At 43.9% G+C, this 24,577-nt stretch overlaps 1 protein-coding gene and 1 long non-coding RNA gene across 3 annotated transcripts in view; one reads left to right on the top strand and one right to left on the bottom strand.

Annotated features, from left to right (window-relative positions):
• LSS (lanosterol synthase) overlaps positions 1-19,726 on the bottom strand; it is a 56,643-nt gene extending 36,917 nt beyond the window's left edge. Inside the window, exons 1-8 of one of the 2 annotated variants that reach the window (XM_072976995.2) lie at positions 19,573-19,726; positions 16,719-16,890; positions 13,567-13,705; positions 12,206-12,314; positions 11,166-11,287; positions 9,113-9,209; positions 4,536-4,674; positions 1,113-1,221 (exon numbers count right to left, since the gene is read on the bottom strand). In XM_072976995.2, the coding sequence (XP_072833096.2) occupies positions 1,113-1,221; positions 4,536-4,674; positions 9,113-9,209; positions 11,166-11,287; positions 12,206-12,314; positions 13,567-13,705; positions 16,719-16,890; positions 19,573-19,583 (898 nt within the window). In that variant the 5' untranslated portion in view covers positions 19,584-19,726. The remainder of the gene's footprint in view (positions 1-1,112; positions 1,222-4,535; positions 4,675-9,112; positions 9,210-11,165; positions 11,288-12,205; positions 12,315-13,566; positions 13,706-16,718; positions 16,891-19,572) is intronic. The other variant, XM_072976999.2, reaches the window with a different exon arrangement.
• Positions 19,727-19,742: 16 nt separating this feature from the next.
• Positions 19,743-23,535, top strand: LOC140701371 (uncharacterized). The gene is made up of 2 exons (XR_012080305.2): positions 19,743-19,877; positions 23,396-23,535. It is a non-coding gene; the product is annotated as an uncharacterized LOC140701371 (long non-coding RNA).
• The last annotated feature ends 1,042 nt before the right edge of the window (positions 23,536-24,577 follow it).

Consider the following 24,577-nt stretch of genomic DNA (forward strand, 5'->3'; position numbering starts at 1 on the left):
GCCTCTCCATTAGATGCACTTAATTTTTAGGGGAGGAAAACAGGAAAAATATTCTGGCAATTTCAGCCCGCTGGGCCTGTGGGGGTGGAGGGAGCCTCAGAATGGTCCGAGAGTGTCTTCCAGGACCCTTTGAAGGCTCCTCCCCATGGGGTCAGTGGGGGTGAAATCGCCAGCTTCCAGGACCTTTCTGAGGCTTTCCATTTTTAGTCTGTGGGTCATTGTTGTTTCCCATATTTGTTGGCATATTCTTGTCAGGATTTTGACAGATGCAGGCTTGAGTTTTTATCAGTATTCCATTTACTCTGGTGATTTATTTCTACTTAATTTTCAGATCAGCTTTCATTTCACTTTCTAGAACTGCAAGTTCTTCATTATAGGATTCCTCTTCAAAATAACCTGTCACCCATTAATCTCTTCTGTATAGATCTTTTAGTGTACTGATTCCACTTCCCTTTACAGTCAGCATTTTTTAATTTCCAGCTGTATTCCCCTGCCGTTTTAGGTGCTGAGCAAGCCTCCGGAAGCCTCTTAAGAGCCAGCCGATCAGCTGTTAGGCGGGTAGGGAGGGCAGGAGTGGAGAAGAGCACAAAATGGCTGCCAGGCTCCCTGTTGGGTGCCAGCTTTTAGCTGTTTGGTGCTCTTTTTCCTGCAGTTTGGGGGCTACCAAGGCACTGTGAGGAGCTGGGCTCAGTCTACAGTACGGGGTAAGTGACTTTCTTTTATTTATTTTTAAGTTTCTGACCTTTTCCCCCCATAGGAACACATTAATTAATTTTCAATCCATTCCTATGGGAAATTTGGTTTCAACTTATGAACGTTTCAACTTACAAACAGACTTCCGGAACCAATTAAGTTCGTAAGTCGAGGGTTGACTGTATTTTATGTTGGTCAGACAGTGCATTTCCCTATTGGTCATTCAGCATTCCTAACCTAGGCTTAAATTTCCCTTTAATTTCATGGATGTTGTGGAATATGTCTCTTATTTCCCCTCTTTAATTGTTCGCTATTTCTTTGCACTGGTTATTGTAAATTCTTTCTCTCTACGTGACAGTTACAGAAAAACCTATTATGAGTAAAAGTGATCAATCTCACTTCCAGGACCATAAACTCACCATAGACAACTGTAAGCAGCCAGCTATGTGGCGTGTATACATCTTCTGCAGCCACATTATTTCTCTGTGCTGGCCAGTCAATACTGGAGTAGTCTTGCACATACAGCTCCTAGGAAAAACCATAGGATTCTACGTAGCAGAAGTATGACTAGAAACAAATGCTGGAAACAGAGTCTGCACAGGCTCAGTTTTAGACTAGATCTTGATATAACTGTCATGTTATGAGCCATCAAGTTTGGAACCATCCTACAATAAGCCTTATAGGGTTTTCAAGGTAAATTAAACATTTGACCAGTTCTATCCCATGAATTTCCATGGCTGAACAGCTTCTAATGTCTAAATTCTTAGCTCCTTAGTGCCACTAGGGAAGGCATTAAACTGGAACAACAACCCCCCCCCCCCCATCCCACAAAGCTCTACTAAGTATTTTGGGGTTGTTTGTTTTATACTGTTCCCAGCCACAGCCTCTTCTGCTTCGAGCTGGTAGCCCAGATAACTCAGGTGTTCTGTGAAATAAATCTAAAGAAAACTCTGTGTTCCTAGTGGTGAAGTGCAGCTTCACATAAAGTGACTGTATTTTCTTCATTAGTAGTCTGGGCTCCCTATTCTTAATTCCATGTAAAACAAATAATGGGTAGAGATTATTTTAAAGAATCAACCAGGATTTTTATTTAGGGACAATAGGTAATACATATGAAGGGAAAAATAGGCTCTTTGATGTAAATCAGTGGTTCTTAACCTTCTTGAAAGAATCGCCCCGTTGAGCTATTGAGGAAGTTATCATTGCCCCCCTTGCCCCCCAACATAACCTCTCAATCACAAGACAGGGAAATAATTCTTCAATTTATGCAAATACATCTTTTTTGTTTTCTTTAAAATTGTCATCAGGACATATCGATGTAAATAATTTATTTCCAGTCTTTTCCCCATATCTCAACTGTGTAAAAAATTCTGATGCCACCCATCACTTTACTCCCAAACTTCGTGATAATGTACATGTATTTCATTATTATCTTATTTATTCAAGACACTTAAATCCAATGACCACTGAAAACAAAATTTAATGGAACGTGAAATCCAATACAAGCAAATACAATAAGAGCTGAGATAATTATTAATGAAGAAAATGTATGTACACAAAAAGCAAAAAAAAAAAAAAAATATCAATGGCTGCCTTGTGCTTGGTGAGCTGATGCCAATTTCTTGATGTCTGGAACCATTTTTGTTAATCTCATTCTTAAATCGCCGTGCTCAGTGATCTTCAACATGTTCCTTGACTTAGAAAGGATCTGTTGGACGGCGCTGAAGCCCCTCTCCACTAAGTAAGTGGAAGGAAAGACTAAAATAAGCAACTTAACTTCCTCCCACAATATTGGGTAAGTGTTCCTCATTTTCACCCAAAAAGCTTCATAGCCATAACTCTGAAAATGTGATTGGGCTTTACAGTCATGTTTCAGATCTGTCAGAAATATTACAAAGTGTTCCTACTGTTAAAGAAAACAAGCCTTTCTCTAGTGCTGTGAGAGGAACCCCTGCTTGTGGGTTTGATAACCGCTTAGCAATAAGAATGAGGATTTTCTCTCTCCCAGACCTAAAGAAAGACTGTCTTTCTCCAGCACTATGAGGGATTCTCCTTGTTTTCATGCTGCGAGGCAGGAGTTATTGCTCCACAACTCTGTTTACATGGGCGCTATTTTTCTTTTTACCAAAGAGGCAGAAGCTGGATCCTCTGACACTGGGCAGGAAAGTGCATAGATCAAGCATGGGGCTGCTCTCTCAAATTTCAGGAGGGAGGGTGGCTTGGTAGCGAGGGACCAGAGCGCGCGCTGCAAGGAAAGGGGCGGATCACCCAAGTCGATGGCTACCAATCAGAGCTTGTAGGCTGCGCCCGGCACTCCCAGTCCAGCAGCCCCTCCACTCACAGGAAAGAAACGCTGCCGTCGCCCGAGGTTTGCAGCAAAAAGGCGCCCTCACCACCCTGGAGGCTCAGCACCACACTTGCCAGCCTTTCCTTCCATCCCCTCCTCGTCTGGGTCCAAGACAGACACACGGCCACGTAGTCTTGCCACCAATACCCAAGTGCCATAAATATTATAATTCTAAAAAGCATGTCACACAACTCTTAAAGGCACAGGAACCCTTTCCCACCCACCACCAGCCATAAGGACAGGAGGAAAGCTTTGCATGAAGCATCTGCCCTCCGGAGCTGGCTCTGATGGGGATGCCTGCTAGTCTGCTCGCTCCGCCCCCCACCCCATGTCTCTCCAAGCCCCCGCTCAGACTGCTGTCCTGACTTACTTTGAAAAGGTGGGAGGGGGAAGAGAGGGTGTGTGTGTATGTGTGTGTCGAGGCCACGCGCAGCTCACTCCCCCCGTCTCTCTAAGCCACTGCTGGGACTGCTCTCCTGACTTTGAAAAGGGTGGGGAAGAGAGGGAGGGAGGGAGCATGTCGAGGCCATGCGCAGCTCGCTCCCCCCCCATTTCTCCAAGTCCCCGCTCAGACTGCTCTCCTGACTTACTTTGAAAAGGTGGGGGGGAAGAGAGGGAGGGAGGGATTGTGTGTGTGTGTGTGTGTGTGCAGGCCGCAGGGAGCTTGCTCCACCGCCCCCCTACTGCCCCCTTCTGTTCCTTTCGCCCCCACGCCGCCCCTCTTCATTCTACTGCCCCCCTGAAAAATGAAAACGCCCCCTGGTGGGCGTTACCGCCCAGGTTAAGAACCTAGGATGTAAATGATAAGGGCTAAAACAACAAAATCTAAATATATTTCTTCAGAAATTAAACTTCAAACTAAGTTCAAATAAATAATTACAGATATTTTATTTTTCTTGACACACACATGCTTTAACTACTGCAGACAGACATCTCTTCATAAGATTGGCTGCAGACTACTACTCTCAAACAGACTTTTAACCCGCTTCAGTTCTCTTCTCTTACTTGTTAATGTCTCTCTTAAGACAGTCATATCTCAACACTCACCCCACAACATTCCAATCCTGGTGCCTAATAACCATTTAGCTACTTAGTAAGAGCACTCCACCCAGGATCACTCACAACTGAGGCACTGCTTGAAATGGGATGGGGTGGGGGAATTACCACACAAAATTCTGGTACAACATTTGCATTTTTTAACCCTAGGGGGGTGGAGGACACAAACTAATTTGCAATTTTCACCTTATTATTTATAAGTATCAGCGTAGTTGTAGGAATACAGGCAACTGCAACATAGACCATGACTAGCTGAAGTAACTAATGATTTTTGACAATGCTGACTTTATATTTTTACTTCTGACTCTTAAGCAAAACCTTAAGATTCCACACTAGGCGCTGCCTTGTTTCCCAGGACTCTAACATAGCATATGCAGAACTGCAGCAAGCTTGCAAATAGCAGAGTGGAGCAAAATAAAAAGGGACTTTATGGAGCTACCTGTCGGAGGCTCAAAACGAGCTCATCATCTTCTGCTGCAGTCAGACGTGCAGCATAGCAGTAGGCCATGGGCAGGTACACTTGACGACAGTGACACCAAAGAGTGGAAGGATGGGCGGGCATCCAGGAGGGAAACAACCTACCACAAACCAAGAAAAAAACCCTATGAGACAGAATACATTCAGAGATATAACCAGAATTCTAGATGCAGGGCTCCAGCTATGATGTGACTCCAGAGCAGGTTCCCTTACATAATTTCCTCCTCCTCAACCTGTCAGAAGCCAAGAATGGGCACTACTGTGACCAGCAAAACTACAAAATAGACTCAAAAACAAACACAACACAGAGGATGTAAAAATTACAAAGCCCCCCCAAACAGCTCTAAAATATTTCACCTTGTGACTTCAATGCACATAAAACTCAGCAGAGATTGAAAACTGTTACAGGTATCCCAGTTCTACTACAGAGTAGCTCTCTAGTGTATTAACTCTCACACTTCATTCTCTGGGTAGTTATTAATATGCTACTGAGGTTCAATAAACTTATTTACAGTCCTAGCTGGAAATAGTTTTAAAAATGTCTTCCGCCTAATGCTGTGTAGTATGTGTACCCTCAATGGTACAATCAAGGACATCTGGGTACATAAAAAATTGCATAAAGGCAGAAAAGGGCTAGGGAAGCATAGGGAGGTGAAACAGAAGTATACCTTATGGACTGGCATTTGGACAAACATGTGTGAGAGCTTCCTGGCAAGCATCAACAGCCCTCCACAGTCCTTAATGTGAGGGTCCATTCCATCTCCTCTCAACTTTATTTTCTTCATCAATTGGCTCCTGTTTGATTGGTGAGAGGTGGCTTTGGTTGACACGGTGGGATGGGAACGGCTGGGCTGCTTTTCTATTCTGTGCCTACGTGTCAGAACTGCAGCTGCCCTGTCAGCCTTTCGATTAACCCAGGTGTTCTTGGACTGCAATTCCCAGAAGCCTTTACCACCAACTGTGCTGGCCAGGGTTGCTAGGAGTTGCAGTCCAAGAACACTTGGGCCACTCTAGCTTAAAGGGAAGCTGGTGAGTCTTGGGCTGGGATTCTTGAAGGGGCGGCAGAAAGTGGATTACCAGGTGGGTTTAGAGGTTTTTCACAATCGGAAGTGGGGAGACATGGTGGCAGTAGACTGAGGTGGCTGTTGCAATGTCAGGAACTTCATTGGTCCCAACCCCTTCTTATTCTCTTCAGTACCAAAGGTCTGAGAGGGAGGAGGGAAGCAGGCTATGTCAAACAATCTGCCCCAGCTTTCAGTTCCTGCAGTCAGGATGAGAGGATGGGGCTGTACATGGTTAAGACCCCCTCACCAAGAGGGTGGGAGCTGCTTGGTGCCATGTTTTGGGTCTTCTGATTGCTAAGAGTAGCAAAGAATTGCAGGGATAGTGTTAGGAAGGCAAAAGCTGGGAATGAGCTGAGGTTAGCAAGAGATGCTAAAAGCAACAACAAAAAATGTTCAGTTATGTGTGTAGCAAAAGACAGAGAAAAGAAACAGCAGCTCAGCTACTCAGTGGGGATGGGGAAATGATAACAGATGACAAAGAAAAGGCAGAAATACTTCACCGCAGTCTTTACCCAAATGACAGTCTATGACCCTTGAGCCATAGCTGTTCTGGAGGCGTGGAAGAAACTGCCTATCTTTTCCCCAGTTGAGAAAATGAAGCCACTAACAGAAAACAGGCTTCACCCGAAAGAGGCGAGCTGAGGACATCCAGGGGATGTCAGAGTGCCAGGTAGCCTCCGATTGTCTGAAGAGGGCAGGGGCTTCAAGACCTGTGCTTGTTGCACCGGACTTCGACCAGCATGGATGTGTCGAAGGTGGGACTGGGAGCCATGCCGGTACAGCAACATTTCGCAGTGGCAAAGGAGGAAGACCCCAAGGGCCATCTATCTCATTCAAAAATCCTTGAAGAGCATCATGGATCCTGTCTACTTTGAATTTCATTTAAATCTAATTTAACGGGACAGGCCTAATCTAATGTCCGGATGATAATAACTAGTAATGTTTGGAGCAAGACAGAGGCATAAGCAAATTCCACGCAATTTCTTTTTCCTTTTTGGAGGTGCAATGTCTCTTTTTAATTTTTTTTAATTATACAAAAAGAAACAAACAAATCAAAAGCAAACAGAAAAAGAAAATCTAATAAACAGATATCTAAATGCACAGTGCCATACCCCCACTGGGAACATCTGGGAGTAACAACCTATACCATTAATCCTTATGGAGCCCCATCTCCCTTCCAGAATTGCACTGACTCTTGAAATAGGCTTTGCCTCTTCTCCTTTATCAATACAAGATAATTCTCCCCATATATCTAATTCACCTTTGCCTGTTTCCCCCCCTTTTAACTTCCATATTACATGTAAGCTTATCATTGATAGCTATGTCCCAGACTTTCCTATAGCATACAATACCTTTGTTTGACCATTATGATTTTAGTGATTTTTGTATGATTTTAGTGATATTGATAGAAGTGCTATTTTAGGACATACAGGTAAGTTTAGCTTGCTTAAAACCTAATTGCCAAATTTTCAATACATTTTCACCACATATGAAAATAAATACCAACTTTCTCACACCCTCTCCAGCACATCTTAGAATAACTCCCATCTAATTTAATTTCACTGGATTTCAGTACCATAATCAAACTAACTTATAAAAATAATTTTATAACTTTTTCAACTGCTCTAGTTGAAAAAGTATTATACCAAGATATTTTAACTGTACTGGTCATTTATTTTATTTGCTCTTCATTCTTTTCTAACCAATCCCTTATTCCAATAACATGTCTCTTTACCAATAAATTCTCATTCAGTCCTTTGTTTGGCTATACAGTGTAGCCTTAAATTGGAAAGCCCCAACCCTTCAACTTTCTGGCCATTTCTTCTTGCTAATCCTTGACTTTTTATCTCCATCACAAAATGTATTAATCAAACCTTAACTTTTCCTCATTAATTTGTATCAGTACCATCAGAGAGAGAAAATTTATAGTGGGTAGTATCTTCATTTTGAATGCTGCGATTCTGTCAAACTATAATAGTTCAATTTTCCTTAAATCATCAAGCACATTTTATGATGTGTAGGTAGCCAGGCTCTATGGTATGGAAGAGGTATAGGCAGTATATTGCAAGTGTGGGCACCAAATTCTAAGACTTTCACACCAGAACACTTAAATAGTGGTGATGGAAAAGACAGAGGATAATACATTGCACTATTCACTACAGTGGACCTTTGACTTATGGATGGCTCCACTTGCATACGTTTCAGGTTACGGACTTGTGTCCAGAGAATCAACCTACGGACCAGAAGGGTGAGACGTGGAAAGCGCCAGATTTGAATTAGAATTTGACAGTTTCCCCGCCCCCCCCTTCCGGTCTGTAGGCTGCCGATCATGCCTCTGGAGGCCTTCCAGGGCTTCTCCACCGCCATGGGGGGCATCTTGGAGGTCCCCCCCACTGCCGCCGATCGTGCCTCTGAAGCACAGTTGGCGGTGGCGGGTGGGGGGACCTCCGAGATGCCTCCCATGGTGGCGGAGAAGCCCTGGAAAGCCTCCGGAGGTCCCCCGCCACCGCTGCTGGGAGCTGAGCCACGCCAGGCGATCCCGGCCATGCTCCGACTTCTGAACTTCCCTCGCCACCGCCGCTGTCCGAGTGCAGCGTGGCTCGGCTACCAGCAGCGGCGGCAGTCCAAGAGTTAGAGCATGGCTGGGATCGCTCGGTGCGGCTCGGCTCCCAGCAGCGGTGGTGGCAGTGGAAGTCCAGGAGTCCAAGCATGGCCAAAAGTCCAGGAGTCCGAGCCAGGTGCTGCTTTTTGCATTTGTTTTCTTTTTTTGGTGGTGGGGGGGTATTTTTTCTTCAGTGGTTACGGATTAATGGGTTTTCAATGCATCCCTATGGGAAATGGACCCTCGAACTATGGACTTTTCGACCTGCGGCCACCGTTCCAACACAGATTAATTCTTTAAGTTAAGGGTCCACTGTATTCTGACTGGCCTTCTGGAATTGCAGAAATCCTTGTCACAAGAACCTGCGAAAGAGACACATTATAGAAACAATTGGCCCTTTTTAAGAGTAGAGAACAAGAAAGGGCCAACCATAGAAGACATCGGTGGGGACACACTAGGTTGAGCCATGTTTCAACTAAAGGAGCAGAGTCCTAAGCCAGCATTTAAGGAGTCTGTAATGTTCTGTTTGGTCCCCACTAATTACTGAGTTAGAACTGCAACCTGCTCTTGTCATGTTCAAGTGCAGAATTAAAAGTTGGGCATTTCAAGGAAGACTTTTAAAAACTCCTTTTTTCGCTAGTTCTGAACAAAACTTTAATAGATGTTTGGGTTCCCTGTACTCACCCTTTCCCCTCCTAGGGCTTGCTTGAGCCAGGAGTGCCAATAATGATGAATTGCTTTTAAAAAACTCTTTAGCAGAAACTGAAAGTTAATCATAACTCATATCCTAATGTGTCTGCTTTTTTTGTTTGTTCTGAAAACATATAGAGCCAAGTCATGTTTTACAACTAATACACTAAAAATAACACATACCACATCTCAGGGAAAAGTGTATTCATTCCTTCCCAGCTGTAGACATTCAAGACAGCCAACCAAAATTTACCCCAGGAAGCGATTCCTACAGCACCACCTAAAAAGCGTAAGAAGGCATGCAAATTATTCTTCTTTACAACGAAGATACCTTATTCCCTTTTTGTCACAGAATCTGATCTACACAAGTGGTAGATGGGGGGCTGGGCTGGGAAGAATGAAATGGCAGAATGGGCACTACCACTTCATGAGGGATTATTATTATTTTTTTAAAAAGTACTTGACTATTGAAAATAACATTCTACAGTAGAAAATCATTAGCTGACAGAGTGAGAACAAAAATGCAATAATGTATTATCGAAGACTAGAGCGCAGTTCTGACTCCTGTCCTCTGAAGATGCCAGCCACAGAGACCGGCCAAATGTTAGGAAGAACAACCTTCAGAACACGGCCAAAGAGCCCGAAAAACCTACAACAACCAAACATGCAGCAACATTTAAAAATGGCCATCTCCCATTGCTACATGTCTTCCTCAAAATTTAAAACTGAGCAAGTTAGAGAGATATATGTCAGAATTTTCCACTTATGTAGAGGTTGGTTATATTTGCAAGTGAAGTAGTATAAGCAAGCCACATTCCTACTAAGATGTTTTTAAGTGGTGGCACCTTCAATAATACTTAAAAGGGCCTTTAATATTACTTGAAAATTCAAGTCAAAAGGAATCAGAATTATAGTCTCCCCAAAACACACAGTTCATGAGTATTGCAGAATTTTAGAGGAGCCAGAAGCTCACTGCACATCTCTCTCAGCCCTACCCCCCCAACCAAACGTTCTCTTTCCCTCAACTCTGATTCTCCCTCCACAACAAAGTTCTGAGCAGCGCAGCACATTCTTTAGCCAGCTAGTTCACAAAAAGACACAACAGCTGAAATCCTGTTCATGTAAAGTTCCATTGAATAAGACTAAGGATTTCATTGGTGGGGCTATTTTAAGAAATTAAATATTTCCCCCTCCTATCCTGAGGTCCCAAGGAATTTCTTTCACTGTTTGGAACCCATGCGGTCCATGGAATTGGGACGGGGAGACTTTATGAATTGCCTTCCCCGCAAGGGCCCCAGGCGATGACATCATCCGCATTATATTGCAGAACTTAAAACAGGATTTCAGTCCATGTCCCTGTTACTTGTCAGTTAGCCTTTCCTGTAACAGTGGTTTCCTTGCTGATCATGCTGGGTGAGGGAGTCAGAGGGTCTCAGCCTCAATAGCTAAAGGAATGGGAAGGCTCTAGCGCTCTCTGCCTGCCCCCCCATCCAGAAAACTGAAAGCACCCACAGGAGTTTGATGGCAGAACTCTTGTGAACAGGCAATTGGCACAAACAAACAAAAGCCAGAGTTAATGCATGGCATTTTGTCTCAGAACCATTATGTATACCCAGTCTCAGAACTCCAGAGATAAACATCAACAAGGAACCTTCACTCTTGCAACTGCAAGGACAATCCTAGCAGAAGCAAGAGTGTGAGCCTACACAAAAATGAGAAAACAAAGCCTCAAATCATGATTCCTGCACCTCCTCCATAAGCCCATTTTATGGAAAAGATGGATATGAAAAACACTCATACACTGGTGGCCACACACGCCACAGGTCCTTCTCCCAGCAAATATAGGAAAACTGTTCCATCTACAGGGAGTGCCAATATTATGAACACAGTTAATGCTAATTTCAAACACAAATAGAATTCCTGCATGCACTGCGGCCACAGGTTAATTACCAAATCTGTTCAGTTGACTTTGGCAAGTAACAACTGCAAAACTGGACATGAAACATACAAGGGCTGGTTCAATTAAGAGTTCACCAGTCAGAAGAAGGAACAAACTGGATTATACAAAGAGTTGTCATGGTCATAATTCAGTGTCACTGCACTCACCACATCATTGTATGCCACATCATTCCCACCACTCAGGTCTGCTGTGGATGATCAGACAGGGCCCCTCTCCGCTGGATACCAATGCTTGGCAGAAAAACATAGCTACCTTTGCTTCCAACTGATTAGTCACCTTTTTCATGGAGGTTGTTTCGAGCTCGCAACAGGTCTGGATCATCAGGACTAACCCCAAGGATGCGCATGGCTGTGTAGTTGAGAGCAGTAGAAAATACCTTGGAGGTGTCCTCCACATGCCTGTTGAATAAACAGATCAGTGTTCGGAATGTGCCCAATACATATAAATTCAATTTGTTTTTACTGGCCTGAGGCTGATCAGGACTGTATAAACCAGTTCTCTACCTATAAAAAGTCTGAGGTAAAATGGACATAATTCTGAGGTAAAATGGACCCATACAACCCATTCTGACTCCAGTGGATTGGAAGTACCAGCTGCCAATGCATACTTGTAATTCCCCAGCTCATGTCTTAAAGTCTCCTGTTCATACCCCAAATGCCCTAACGCATCCTCAATAGTCAATTTATTATTTTATGTTACTATTTGCTAATTTTATATATACTACAGATCTCCAGAAAGATTTGTAAATGAGTTCTAGGTTAAAAGCAAGTTCAAAGTCTCTCTGGAAGCACAAATGACTAAGGTTATTGTACTTTGGACTCAGCATGAGAAAACCTGACTCCTGGAAAAGACAATAGGCAGGAGGCAAAGAAGATGATGTAACATGAGATTGATTGATTCAGTAAGGGAAGCCATGGCCTTGATGTTGCAAGAATCACACAAGGCTGTTGACAATCAGATCTTTTTGAGCTCACTAATTTATGAAGCTATCATAAGTCAGACGCCAACTGATGACACATAACAACTAGAGACTGGCACCTACTGCAGTTGGCAAATCGGGTCCACAGGTGTTGCGCAGGAGCCCAGGATTCTCCACCATGCCTCCTTCCACAGGCACCCATTGAAAGGAGGAGGCAGGGCAGGGAAGGCCACGCGATGCACTGCCTGCGGGAAGAGGTGGAGAGGAGAATCTGGGGCAGACATGTAACACCTTTGGGCCCGATTGGCCAAACTGTGATAAGTGCCCGTTCCTAACAACATTACACAATATTTGTTTATGCCTGTTCCCGAGGTCCTGACTTGTAAACTTTACTCACAGGCCCCATCCTCCGTCTGGGAGCTGTACAGAGCGCAGGTACCGTACCATCTCCTTCTTGCTCTCCTCTGGTAGTGGGATCTTGGCCACGTGGCATGCAATTAGGAGCCCTGTTTCAAAATGATCAATACTTGGAGCAAGCAGTAAGAAGTCAGTAAAAAGAACAGACACGGGCCTAACATCTAAAAGTGGCTGACCGTGAGGTCATGTATGCTGAAATCGGATGCGCTGACTGGAAAGCCTGGACAGCGCATTTGATTTCAACACAAAAGAAATCAGAAGACTGTTCAGTCCAACTGCTTGCTGTGTAGACTGTGTCCACCAATCTATGTTTGCCCCTTGATCCATTTTTGGTACCCACACAACACAGCATGTGGGTACTATAAATGGATCACAGAGTATATCACAATTAGTGACAAGCGCCAGAAAGGTCCCTGCAGATTACATGGTTAAACCAGACTACATACCTGGAAGAAGAAACAGATTATAATTGAAAATGCTATGGGATAATAGTTTCCTAAAAAGTAGTACTCAATCAGGTTTTCAACACAGAACCCTGTGCAGACACACAGCTATCCCAAAGGAAATTCCCCAATTCAGTGCCCTCCAACACATTTTTAGTGTTTGCAAGTTTCTGACAACTGAACAGGAACACAGAGCTTGGATCAGGACAGAGTTGCCACTGAAATTTTATTTTTCATTTCCCTGACTACCATTCAAATATAACCACAAGTTTAAAAATGAAGAGATCGTGTTGCATTAATGCATGTCTTAATGAAATGTTCCACTGTATAATTACACAAGCCTCAACTGCAAAACTATTTGTCAAAGTAAGAGATTTAATATCAGCTTCTTTCAGCACTAACTGCAGCAACATCTGTTTTGCAATTGCACCAAAAATTACACCAAGATACAAACTTTATTTCAAGTAAACTCTGAATGCCAACAAATGACATAACATTTTTGTTATTGTTTTCAAGGTACAATCAAAATTATATAACTGTTCTATTTCAAATGGTTTCTCTGAAACCACATTACAAAACTTATAGTTTTGAAACTGTAGTGATAATCAAGTTGGAAATTAGAATACAAGTAATCTGTTTTTAAAGAATAAGGATTTAAGATATAAAACTATCACTTTTAGTTTCCCATCAATTGTTTCCAGAAAGTGGCAACCCTGCAGGAACTAAGGAAGTAAGTGATGGTGAGCACCTCTGCTCATTTGACCCCTTCCCCTAGGTGACCACGGATCAGACCTAACTCAAAATCTCTGCATGCTGATTTGTTGCACAACAACATCCATACCGCCCACTGCTTCTGCAGTTTCAGAAGAGGTTCTCCAAATCCCTTGGGTAAACATACCTGGCAACAAAAAGAGAGGTCCTCCATAATCTCCAGCCCAGTGGCCATCCTCCGCTTGCAGGCCTGAATAAAACTTCATCCCATTTATTGCTGCCTCCTCTGCTGTAGAGGCATCGGGCAAAGTTGGAAAGAATTTACTCTGCAATACAAGTAAACACGAATGAGGAAAAGACTTAAGTTTTGTGGGAAACATTTACCTTCAGAAATAACAAGGAAAAATACTAAATGAATTAAAATATCCAAGGAGTACTTCTGTTAGTCTTGTCTCAGTCAAGAAATGTATGATGCAGAGGGTCACCCAGTTTACTCCAGGCCCTAGGGGCCAAATTCAGTCTTCTTGGCTAAGGGTTATGGCCCTTTCTTATAATGCCACCATTTATTCCCCCACGGCCCAAAATGCTAAAAGGCTGGACTGGTTTTCATGATGCTTAGTTTTCAAGTACTTTAGGGCTGTCATATCCACAGAATCAGTTTGCATGGTTTCACTTATCTGCTGACTGAAAATATTAAATAACCGCCACCCCCACCCGACCCCAAAATATGTATTCCTAAGGTGTGTTATCAGAACTGGCTGGTCGAGGGAACCAGAGAGTATTGATTGATTGATTTAAAATATTTTTACCCTGCCTTTCTCCTGAAAAGGACCCAAGGTGTCTTGCATCATTAAAAGACAATATTAAAGCTAAAAGCAGTGAGTATACATGTTGGAGTCACGAAATGAGCAGGCTGATAGTAATTAGGATAGCAAATAGTCTCTTAGAGAAGTTAAAGAAGTCAGCCACACGCAAGGATGGATGTCTGCCAGCAGTGCTCCTGATGGGCGACTAGAAGGAGAGGACCTCATACAAGACGACTGCCCTGCCCCCAGGAGGACTGTGTTTTAATAACCTCACAAGCTCACAGATAGTTGACAAGAGTTCAGATAGGACAATGGCTACATAATGCCATTAGGATTGGCCCAAGGAAAGGCAATTAAGCAAGCTCTCTATCACCTATGAGAAAGAAGAAGGATGGGTGGCAGCTCCTTCCAGAGGCAGCTGTGACGTCATCCAGGAGAGTCTGCTCTACTACTGTAGATTCAGCCAACAGCTTAGCAACTTTGAGGAGGGGCATTCCCCACACAATGCAAATATTAAAAAAGATCAAATACCATACTAAAAAAAGTAAGCAATACCAAAACACATGAAAGCAGTAAGGTACAACAATCCATTTAAAAAGCCAACTCAAACAGCCAGTCACTCAGGGAAAGCTGGCCTGAAGAGAAAGGACAGCAAAGATGGGGCCAGCCTGGCCTCCTGTGGGAGGGAGTTCCAAAATCTTGGAGCTACAGCAGAGAAGGCCCTCTCCTGTGTCCCCACCAAAAGCATGTGTGACGCAGGTGAGACCGACAGAAATGTCCCTTTTGATGATCTTAGCAATTGAGAAGGCTCATAAAGGAAGAGGCAGTCCTTGAGATAGCTTGGGCCCAAGCTGTTTAGGGCTTTATAGGTTAGAACTAACAGTACGAAAATGGATCGGCAGCCAGTGGACCTGGTTATGTGATCTCTGTAACCAGGCCCAGTTACCAATCTGGCTGTTGCATTTTGGAGTTTCCTGGCACTTTCCACATGCCGCCCCACACAGAGCACATTACAGTACTCCAGCCAGGATGTAACTAAGTCATGTGTCACTGTGGCAAGATAATACCTCTGCAAGAACAGGCACAGCTGGTGCACTAGTTTTAATTGTGCAAATGCATTCCTGGGCACGGAAACCTGAGCATCCAGGCCTCAGAGACGAATCCAGGATCACCCTCAAGCTGTGCACCTGCATTTTCAAAGGGAGTGCAACCTCATCCAGCACAGGTTATATATAGTGTTTCTATGTCTGTACTTCATGGCAGTGTGTGTGAATCAATCCTCCATGGATACTCCAGTTTTATTGTACTGGGAAAATCAATCTGCTTGTTTTTAAAACAACGTTTCTTTTTCCATGTATTTCAGTGAGAAAGAACATGTAAGAACATGTAAGAAACAACGTTAAAATGTATACATGAACAGTCACCCTCTGACACTGTGGCAAAAAGAGCCTTAAGCTAAAGTTGGTTCATACTTTGGGTCCCTCCTCCTTTGCCTCTTGAAAGTGGTTATGAAACCTTCATTCAGCTCAGGTACTCTGGGGAACAGCCTAGCGCTTGGAAAACATGAAGGGAACAAAACTCTCTGTACTATTTCAGGAACCCTTCTATTAAGTGTCCATCTTCCCTTGCAAGGTACAACCACTCTAGTTTGGGAACCTGACCTTCAAATACCCACTTCTGGAGACAAAATACAGTGAATATTTACCAGTGACATACAACCTTCTGAGGGATGTTGGGGAACAAAAGGTGCAAAATGAGCTATTTTCACGTAAGTTCTGGACATGAAATATGTGTGTGTGTGCAAGCTGATACAAAACCTTTTCTAATATAGGAACTAAAAGGAAAATCCCAAATCTACAAGTATCAAGAATTTTTGCAGTGTAATTTCTCAAAGCAGAGATGTGGGCAGCTCTCATATCCCCTCAGTAATGCCCAGTGCAGTTGCACTGGCATGCAGTTGTATATAAAAAAGACTGGAATTTGTTGCACCTTCTATGACTTCAGCAGATTTTCAGGTTTCTTGTAAAAATACAGATTTCTAAAATTATTATGTAACATTTGGAAAGAAAAAACTTCAGATTCCGAGGAGCTCTAGAGTTTCAAAAGTTCCCTGGAAGCTGATAAGGAGTCCCTCCAAGAAACCTTGACAACAATGGACAAGTTCCTGTAAAAGATGGATGATGCTCCCAGCACTACTGCTCTTCCTTTTCAACAGAACCAATGCCAGAAAGCACCAAGCATGCTTTAGGGCATATTTTCCAGTCACACTGGGCAACGCTGAAGCTCCATGGACCTTGTCGGGTACCTGAAAACAAATACAGTGTGTAACTATTTGAACATTTCTTAGCACCTTCTGCAATGCACAAGACTTTCTCAGGAGACAAGTTGATATGTTCACAGACAACAGAAAGTCGGAAGCTCATTTCATCAAAGGTACCAGCTCAAAAGAATCAAGCTGTGTTGATGTAATGAGTTTGTTCCCTTTATGTGTCCCGACTTGCTTTCAGAATTCAATCACCTACATATCACTTACTGTATCCAGCCCCAGAGAATGAGCCTCTAGTCCAGTTTGTTCCCGACCACAATCCTCATCATCTGCCACATACCACCACTGCTGCCGGCCCTCTTCGTTACTCAAGCGCCAGCGAGTTAAGTTGGTAGCAGGTTCTGTTTTATAGGGCCCTCCTCTTCTCCTTCTTAAACTTCTGGTGATGCAGAAAACAGATGACCTTCAGAGACATGATTTGCTGCATAGTTCAGACTATGTACTGAGTACTAAGTTCAGAAAAGTACCCCCAAAGAAAGGATTTCAGCTTCAAACTAAATTGCTATATGTCAGACACCAAACATTTGTGTGACCACATCTTGATTTCCTTTTTATTAATTTGTGTATCCATTATGTGGCTGATACTTCCAAAGAAAAAGTTTTACCTTAACCTAGAATTGAGTTAACCCAGTATACAGTACATATTTGTAGGAGCAGTTAGTGAAGACTGCTGAATTTTTTACCCTTCCATCATTGTTTACCTGCTTTCAAGTGCTTCATTCTGCTGATACACTGAAAATCAATGGTCATCCAGATAACATAGACAAAAGACAGGAACCCTCTATTTATTATTATTTTTAATGTCTCAGTTAAGCAAAGAAGCATAGTGGGAAGGTTTCAATTCATCCCAGTTTACAACTGTAATTACCTTGAAGTAACTGGTGGCACTGCAGGTTAAACCAGTGGTTCTCAACGTGGGCGATAATGCCACCCAGGGGGCGATTTCATTTTTCAGGGGGGCGGTAGAATGAAAAGGGGCAGCGTGGGGGCGCTGGAGCAGAAGGGGGTGGTAGGGGGCGATGGAGCAAGCCAAACCTGTGAAGATGGCTGCAGCCTTTTTACAGTGTGCATGAATATATATTTTCCTCCAATTTTAATTTAGTTTCAGACTTTTTGTCTTGAAGTTTTTAGTTCCTGCATTTGTTTTTATGCCCTTTTAATATTTCTTTTTGCGTCTTAAAATTCACTTGCAACTAAATCATTCAATGTTACTTTTGGGGGGGCATTTCATTTTCTTGGAATTTAATTTTGTTTTCAGGGGTCATTGGATTTAAGTGCCTTAAATAAATAAATAAATAAATAAATAAATAAATAAATAAATCGCCGCGGGGAGGGGGGCGATGATAACTTCCTCAATGGCTCAAGGGGGCGTTTCTTTCAAAAAGGTTAAGAATCACTGGGTTAAACCACAGAAGCCTCTGTGCTGCAAGGTCAGAAGACCAGCAATTGTAAGACTGAATCCACGCGACAGAGTGAGCCCCTGTCGCTTGTCCAGCTCCTGCCAACCTAGCAGTTCGAAAGCATGTAAAAATGTGAGTAGATAAATAGGTACCACCTCGGTGGGAAGGTGATGGCGTTCCGTGTCTTGTCGTGCTGGCCATGTGACCACAGAAATGGTCTTCGGACAAAACGCTTGCTCTGTGGCTTGGAGACGGGGATGAACACCACGCCGTAGATTCGGACACGACTGGACTAAATGTCAAGGGGAACCTTTACCTTACCTAATTACCTTGTATCTGTAATTACCTTAAATCTTCCTTGGCTTTCCTGGTTTGTTATCTGGACTTCCACGTATTGTATAGGGGTGCTCTGGAATGTGCCAAGGAAACAATATGCAGAGCTCCCTGCCAACGTTTGCTTCCAACTTCACCAAGAACCCTGAAGAATAGATTGCTATGGCTGAAAGATTTAATGTCCCTCCCTTGAGGCTACTCCTTCTACAACTACTCCCTTGGAAAGCGTCACTGGCTGTTAGTCTTAAAAAGAAGGCTAGTTTTCTTTTGGCTGAATTATTATTGCATATGTGTGTCAAAAAGAAAAGCTGAGACTCGTGTTTTTCTCATAACATTATTAGACACAAAGTCTGAACATGACTGGCAATATGAAGACAATCTTCAAAGTCTTTTTTAAAGCAACAGCTTTTGGGACTATGGGATTATCAGAAAATGGGGTTCTTGGATTCTGTAGCAGTATTTTTCTTCACACACTCATGGAACAAATGCTTCTTCCATGATGATAGCTTCTTTACACAAATTGCACCACCAAATTTATTTAGGATGTTTTTTTCACTCATATATAAACTCATGCAAAATAAAGAAACTAAAATGCATAGAACCATTGCGCTAAATCTTGTGTGTCTTGAAAAGTGGCAATTGTATCAGAGAGCATTTTATATGGAGAGCGTCCAAAATCAGGCTGACTGTCTGATACTAAAGTCAACTTCAAGGCTCCTCTAGCGACACTCTTATAAATTTGTTTCAAGATCAGGAGAACTTCACAAAAGGAGATTCTGAAGCAGCAAGAGAGATTCCGAAGATACACAGCCTTAACATACTTCATGTTCACGGATACCTGTCAGCACATCCCAAATCTGAAAGATGAGTAGAGGTAAAAGGCTCTCCCCTCCCTCCCTCCTCCTGGCCCAGCAAAAGAAAGGGAGGGAGGGAGGCAGGGACAGGTCCACTTCTGCAGTACCTGGAGACCCTCGGGAGAGAAGGGAACAAATGCAGCCATAACCTAAACGCAAGGTCACTAATAGGTTTAAAGAGATCTCGCTGCCTTGTGTTTTGCTCAAGTAGGATCTCCTCCTTTCACATAAAAGTAGCCAGACTTTGCGCAGCGCCTCAGCACCCCTTCTTGTATTCGCTGCCTAGATGAAGGCATGTGCGCAGACGAAAGGTGCCCTTCGCCATCGGCCAAGGAGGCGGACCAATTCTTTCCTCTCTTTTTTTTTTTCAAAGCAGCACGAGAAAAACCCGCTCAATAAGAACAATTAACCCAGAAAAATCAGGAGATGGGCTCGGAACCGCTCTGAGAGGGAGCCGAAAAAGACCGTACTTACGTCCCATTCATCCCGACGGCAGACGTTAAGCTACACCAGAGCTGAAATCGGGGTGAACCAACAACAACTCCCGGCCGGTGGCAACAACCGCGGACAAGATGCCCGGCGCGCCGCTCCGCAACAGGCGGGGACCTGAAGGCTTCTGCGGGGCAGCGGCAGCCAAGCTATCTCGCTGCGGAAAACTACAATACCCAAGATCCTTCACGAAACATCCGATCTGGAGTGATATAAGCCCACGAACGTCGCAGCCAATCAAACAAAAATAAAAGCGGATGACGTTGTGAGCGCGATATCGCTTCTGCAAGGTGTGTACGGCGCGCTTTGCAGCTAATGAGAGCGGGGGCGTTCCCTGGTTGGGTCGTACCTAAGCAAGAAAACTTCAGCGAGTAAAAAAATTATATGCAGGGCATGGTGAACCCCGACCGGATAGGCGGGATATAAAATAAATAAATAAATAAATAAATAAATAAATAAATGTCCATGTTTTTTTATTAGTTCCATCAAGTAAAACCAAGTAGAAATAATGAGAATTATCGAGCAAGGTTTACTAAAACGTATAGTATATCGTGGAGGGTCTGGATAAAAGGCGGAGCCATGAAATCAAGAATGGACCCTGATGATTTCATATGCTTTTTTTGTGCGTGATCCTAATACCATCTGTGCCCACGCACTGCAAAATATACAGTATATATAATTTATGTATTGTCCTATTCGTGTAAAGCACTATTCTGGGAGGTTTACGATATAAGAGTAAAAAATCTGAACATAACAATGACTAAAAAGTAAAGTCAATCAACAAATAACACAGATGCTACAAAAGTTGAAAAGAAATTATTGGTCCTTCAGTGCATCCTTTGTGGTGGTGCAAAAAGATAGATTCGACAGAAGGACGCTCATGCATCCATATAATTTTTACATAGGATCATCCTCAAACCACTGCTGTCCATTCATAGGCCCTGTCTGGGCCACCACACTACAACACAAAAATCATGAGTCCTTCAATGGATGGTTTTACAATGGAGCAAAAACATGGATCCTCATGGCTTTATATTACTTATATGTCAGATCATCATCCCCAAACCACTGTGCAATCATAGGTCCCTTAAAGAAGATCCAAGAGGATTCTTGCCATGGATCTAATTTTTCTTCCCACTCTAGTAGTGAAGGGAACTATAAGATCTATAGTTCCAGTGGCTCATTCTTTGAGTATGAAGGTGACCATAAGTGCTGCATAAAGAACATGTTGGCCCACATTAGTCTTTGCCCAGGACCCAAGTTAATGGGCAATTGTACCAGAGTCATCCAGCAATTGGGGATTTTGATGGTTGACAGGGATGGGATGATAGTTTGGGGAGCATCCCAATTGAAATTTGTGTGGTCTACAAGGATCTGGGCCACAGATCTTTTTCTTTTTCTTTGCATCAGGAAGATGCCATGCAGTGAGGGCCTGTGCTTTTTATGCTCCACTCTATGAGAACAGATGGATCCACAATTTAGCTATAGTTACATGAGAACACCATACAGCGATCATATGGATCTATAAAGACCTGTGCTTTGGATTCATGTATCTGGTTCTGTAAGAATGAGAACCTCGAATCCAGGTGTTTTCATAATGACATCATGCATTGAGAGAGCCATGATTTCTGGGGTTTTTTTGGCTGTGGACAGAGATGGGAGCCCCTAACTGGATGGTAGTTGAGTAGATATACCATGTAAGATTAATGTAGGTCTTTGATCATCTTTTCCATGTTCTTGTACCATGACTCACTTGTAGTTAGGGAGCTGTGTCTTTGTCTTTGTTGTTGTTTTAATCATTGTGCATACATTGAAGAGATGTGCAAGCTGTGGCAGTTTGAGAAGGATCCCATGTAAACATCATATGGATCCATGGAAATCCTTACCTCTGATATATGTATGTGTGTTGGGGCAATGTCATGCAGTGAGGAAACCAACTTTATGGGTTAGTCTAGGGCAGTGATGGTGAACCTTTTTGAGCCCAAGTGCCCAAACTGCAACGCAGAATCAACTTAATTTCAAAGTGCCAATACTGCATTTAAAACCCGAATGCTGAGGTTTCAGTTTAGAAAAAACAACTGCTCCTGCACTGCAAGGGTTAAATACTTGGGTTCCCCCCTTTTTTTCCCTATGGGCGGTACAGTGGCTTTACGATTGCCCTGCATCACAGCGAAACCGCTTAACAACAATTGCGATCGCAAAACGATGGTCTGAATGGGGAAATTTCGCCTTGCGATGATCTGTTCCCTGCTTCGGGAACCGATTCTTCACAAAATGACATTTTTGAACAGCTGATCGGTGGTTTCAAAATGGCCGCTGGGTGATTAAAATGGCTCCCCGCTGTGTTTAGGGACGGATTCCTCGCTATACAGGCAGTGAAAATGGCCATCGTATGGAGGATCTTCGCTGGACTGTGAGTTTTTATCCCATTGGAATGCACCGAACGGGTTTCAATGCGTTTCAATGGGGTTTTTTATTTTTGCTTTACAATGTTTTCGCTTAGTGGCGATTTTCCTGGAACAGATTATTGTCTGTGCGAGGCACCACTGTATTAACAAATAAATACTCACTGTTTCTCCAACCCCCCATTGGGCTAAACTGGTTATGGTCGCCATTACACTCCTCCGCACATCAGAACCCCATATCTGCGGGGGATTTGTTACAAGCCCCCCACGGATGCTGAAAACTGCGGATAGTAGAGAACACTATAATAATAACTAGCATGGTAAAAGAGCAAAATCCAAGAATGTGTATTTTCACCTATATCACCAGAACTGGCCAACCAAGGGAGCCAGAGACCATGCTATGTATTCTTCAACAATAACAATATCTAGTATGGTCTCAGGCTCCCTTTTATTAGGCCACTAATACATTTTTTAAAAAAAAATCATGCAAAATGCAAGCTTTTGTGAGTGATTCACATGATCAGAGGGACTGTTGACATCATCTTCACGACTCTGCCAATCCTGAGGGTGCTGCTGCTGCCTTGGGAACCCAATCCCATCCTCCTGGGTGTTTGTGACCTCACAGGGGTCCCACCTCTCTGCTGGCAGATAAAAAGGGCTTGCTGAGCAGGGCAGGAGACCAGAGGGGAGGTCAGTGGCCAGAGGGCAGCCCAGCAGAGAGGGCAGCGGCAGTGGTGGCTGCAGGGGACCCAGCCCTTCTGCCCAAGGCAAGTTATCTCGTGAAAGCAAGTAAACTTGCTAAGTGGGCTTGCGAGTTAACAGCTTGAGGCTGGCAGAGATCCATGACCTGAAGCTGGCTGATGGACCGGGGGGAAGTCAGTGGATGTTGGCAGTCAGAATCTCCCTGTGGAAGCTGGCTGAGACCACAAGGCGGAGCCCGGCAGAGGTTGGCGGATGAAGCTGGGGGACGTTAGCCTCCTGAAACCAGCTGGCGGAAACTTGGTTGATATCGGTGGATGGAAGCCTGGGCGTGTGTGTGAATGGCTGGTGGAGTGAAGGTGTGTGTGTCGGGGTGGTGGTGGCTGGTGTCTCTCTCTCTCTCTCTCTCTCTCTCTCTCTCTCTCTCTGTGTGTGTGTGAGTGAATGGACTGGCTGGCATTCCGTGGGGATGTCGCCGGGGTGTGAGTGTGAACCAAGCATTTGGGAACTGGCGGAGGTTGGCTTCAGAAGCAGAGTGGAAGAGATGAACGGGTGGATATTCCTGGTGGAAGCCAGTGGATGTTGGCAGGCGGAACTTTGGGATGAAGTTGCCAGAACATTGGTCGGTGGATACGCCTGGGTTGTGGCCGGTTGATGGCAGTGGACGAGCTTGCCCTTTAGTTGTTTTTCTCTCTCTCTTGCAGGGCCCGAACATTCCTCTGCCCCAGGGAGATGCGAGGGACCAGAAGGCAGACGTCCTGCTGGAGCTGAACCAGGCCGTTGTCTCCGCTGAGAATACCCATTTTACCTTTTTTCCAAAACCAATAAAAGAATTTTTACAGAATGGTTTTGAAGTGTTGTTTCTTTTTTCAGGGGCTGTCACGGAATTATCTTCCCCATCCCCTCATTATATCTGGGACCCAATGCCTGGGGTGGGTCTTTGTGAAGTCATGGTGTGGGGCCTTGTGATGTCACAGGAATTGGGAACATAATATTTCTTCATGCATGTGTGAGGGAGTGAGCTAGGTGTTGTGGGTTCCCTGTCTGAGCTCCTAAGCAAGTATATTATGTGTTGTGTTGGACAGACACAGGAAGTCAGTGAGCCCTGGTGCCATTCAGAGAGGGTTGGAGTTGGGTACCCAAACACTATGGCCACCCTGTAACAATAAACAAGACTCGCTCCTTCCCTTCCACCACTGCTCCTCATATTTGTTTGCCTGGCTTGGAGATTCAGGGGAGCCCAGCCATTTCCTGGCACAGCAGCCCATTCTCTGAGACTTGGAAAGCCTCATCTTCATTATCAACACCATAAGCACTCCATGGACAGCTTCTAGCGAGTACAAGTGGGGAGAAAATATGCCACGTCAAAGAAGCTTCCAGTCCAACCTCTCACGCCAGTGCCACAACCGAGGAAATGGAGATGGGCAATGATTTGGAGATGAGCATGCATTAAAATTCATGGATAGATGGCAAAAATACACTGGTACTGCAAAATCTGCTGCTTGAGAGCAGTGGCTGCCTCTGAGCGCCTAGTCCAGTGATGGTGAACCTTTTTGAGCCCGAGTGCCCAAACTGCAACACAAAATCAACTTATTTATTTCGAACTGCCAATACTGCAATTAAAACCTGAATTGTGAGGTTTTAGTTTAGAAAAAAACAACTGCTGCTGCACTGCAAGGGTTAAATGCTTGGTTTTTTCCCCTATGGGCAGTATTAACAAATAAATATTTACTGGTCCTCCAATCCCCCATTGGGCTAGACCGATCATGCTCACCATTGCACCCCTCCGCGGGACCACTGCACCAGCCAAGGGGAGTGCCGAAATCCGGGACTGGAGGACGGTTAAGTATTTCTCTATGGCGACTTATGGCTCGTGTGCCCACAGA

This window comes from Pogona vitticeps, chromosome 1, assembly GCF_051106095.1.
Source record: "Pogona vitticeps strain Pit_001003342236 chromosome 1, PviZW2.1, whole genome shotgun sequence".
NCBI lineage: Eukaryota > Metazoa > Chordata > Lepidosauria > Squamata > Agamidae > Pogona > Pogona vitticeps.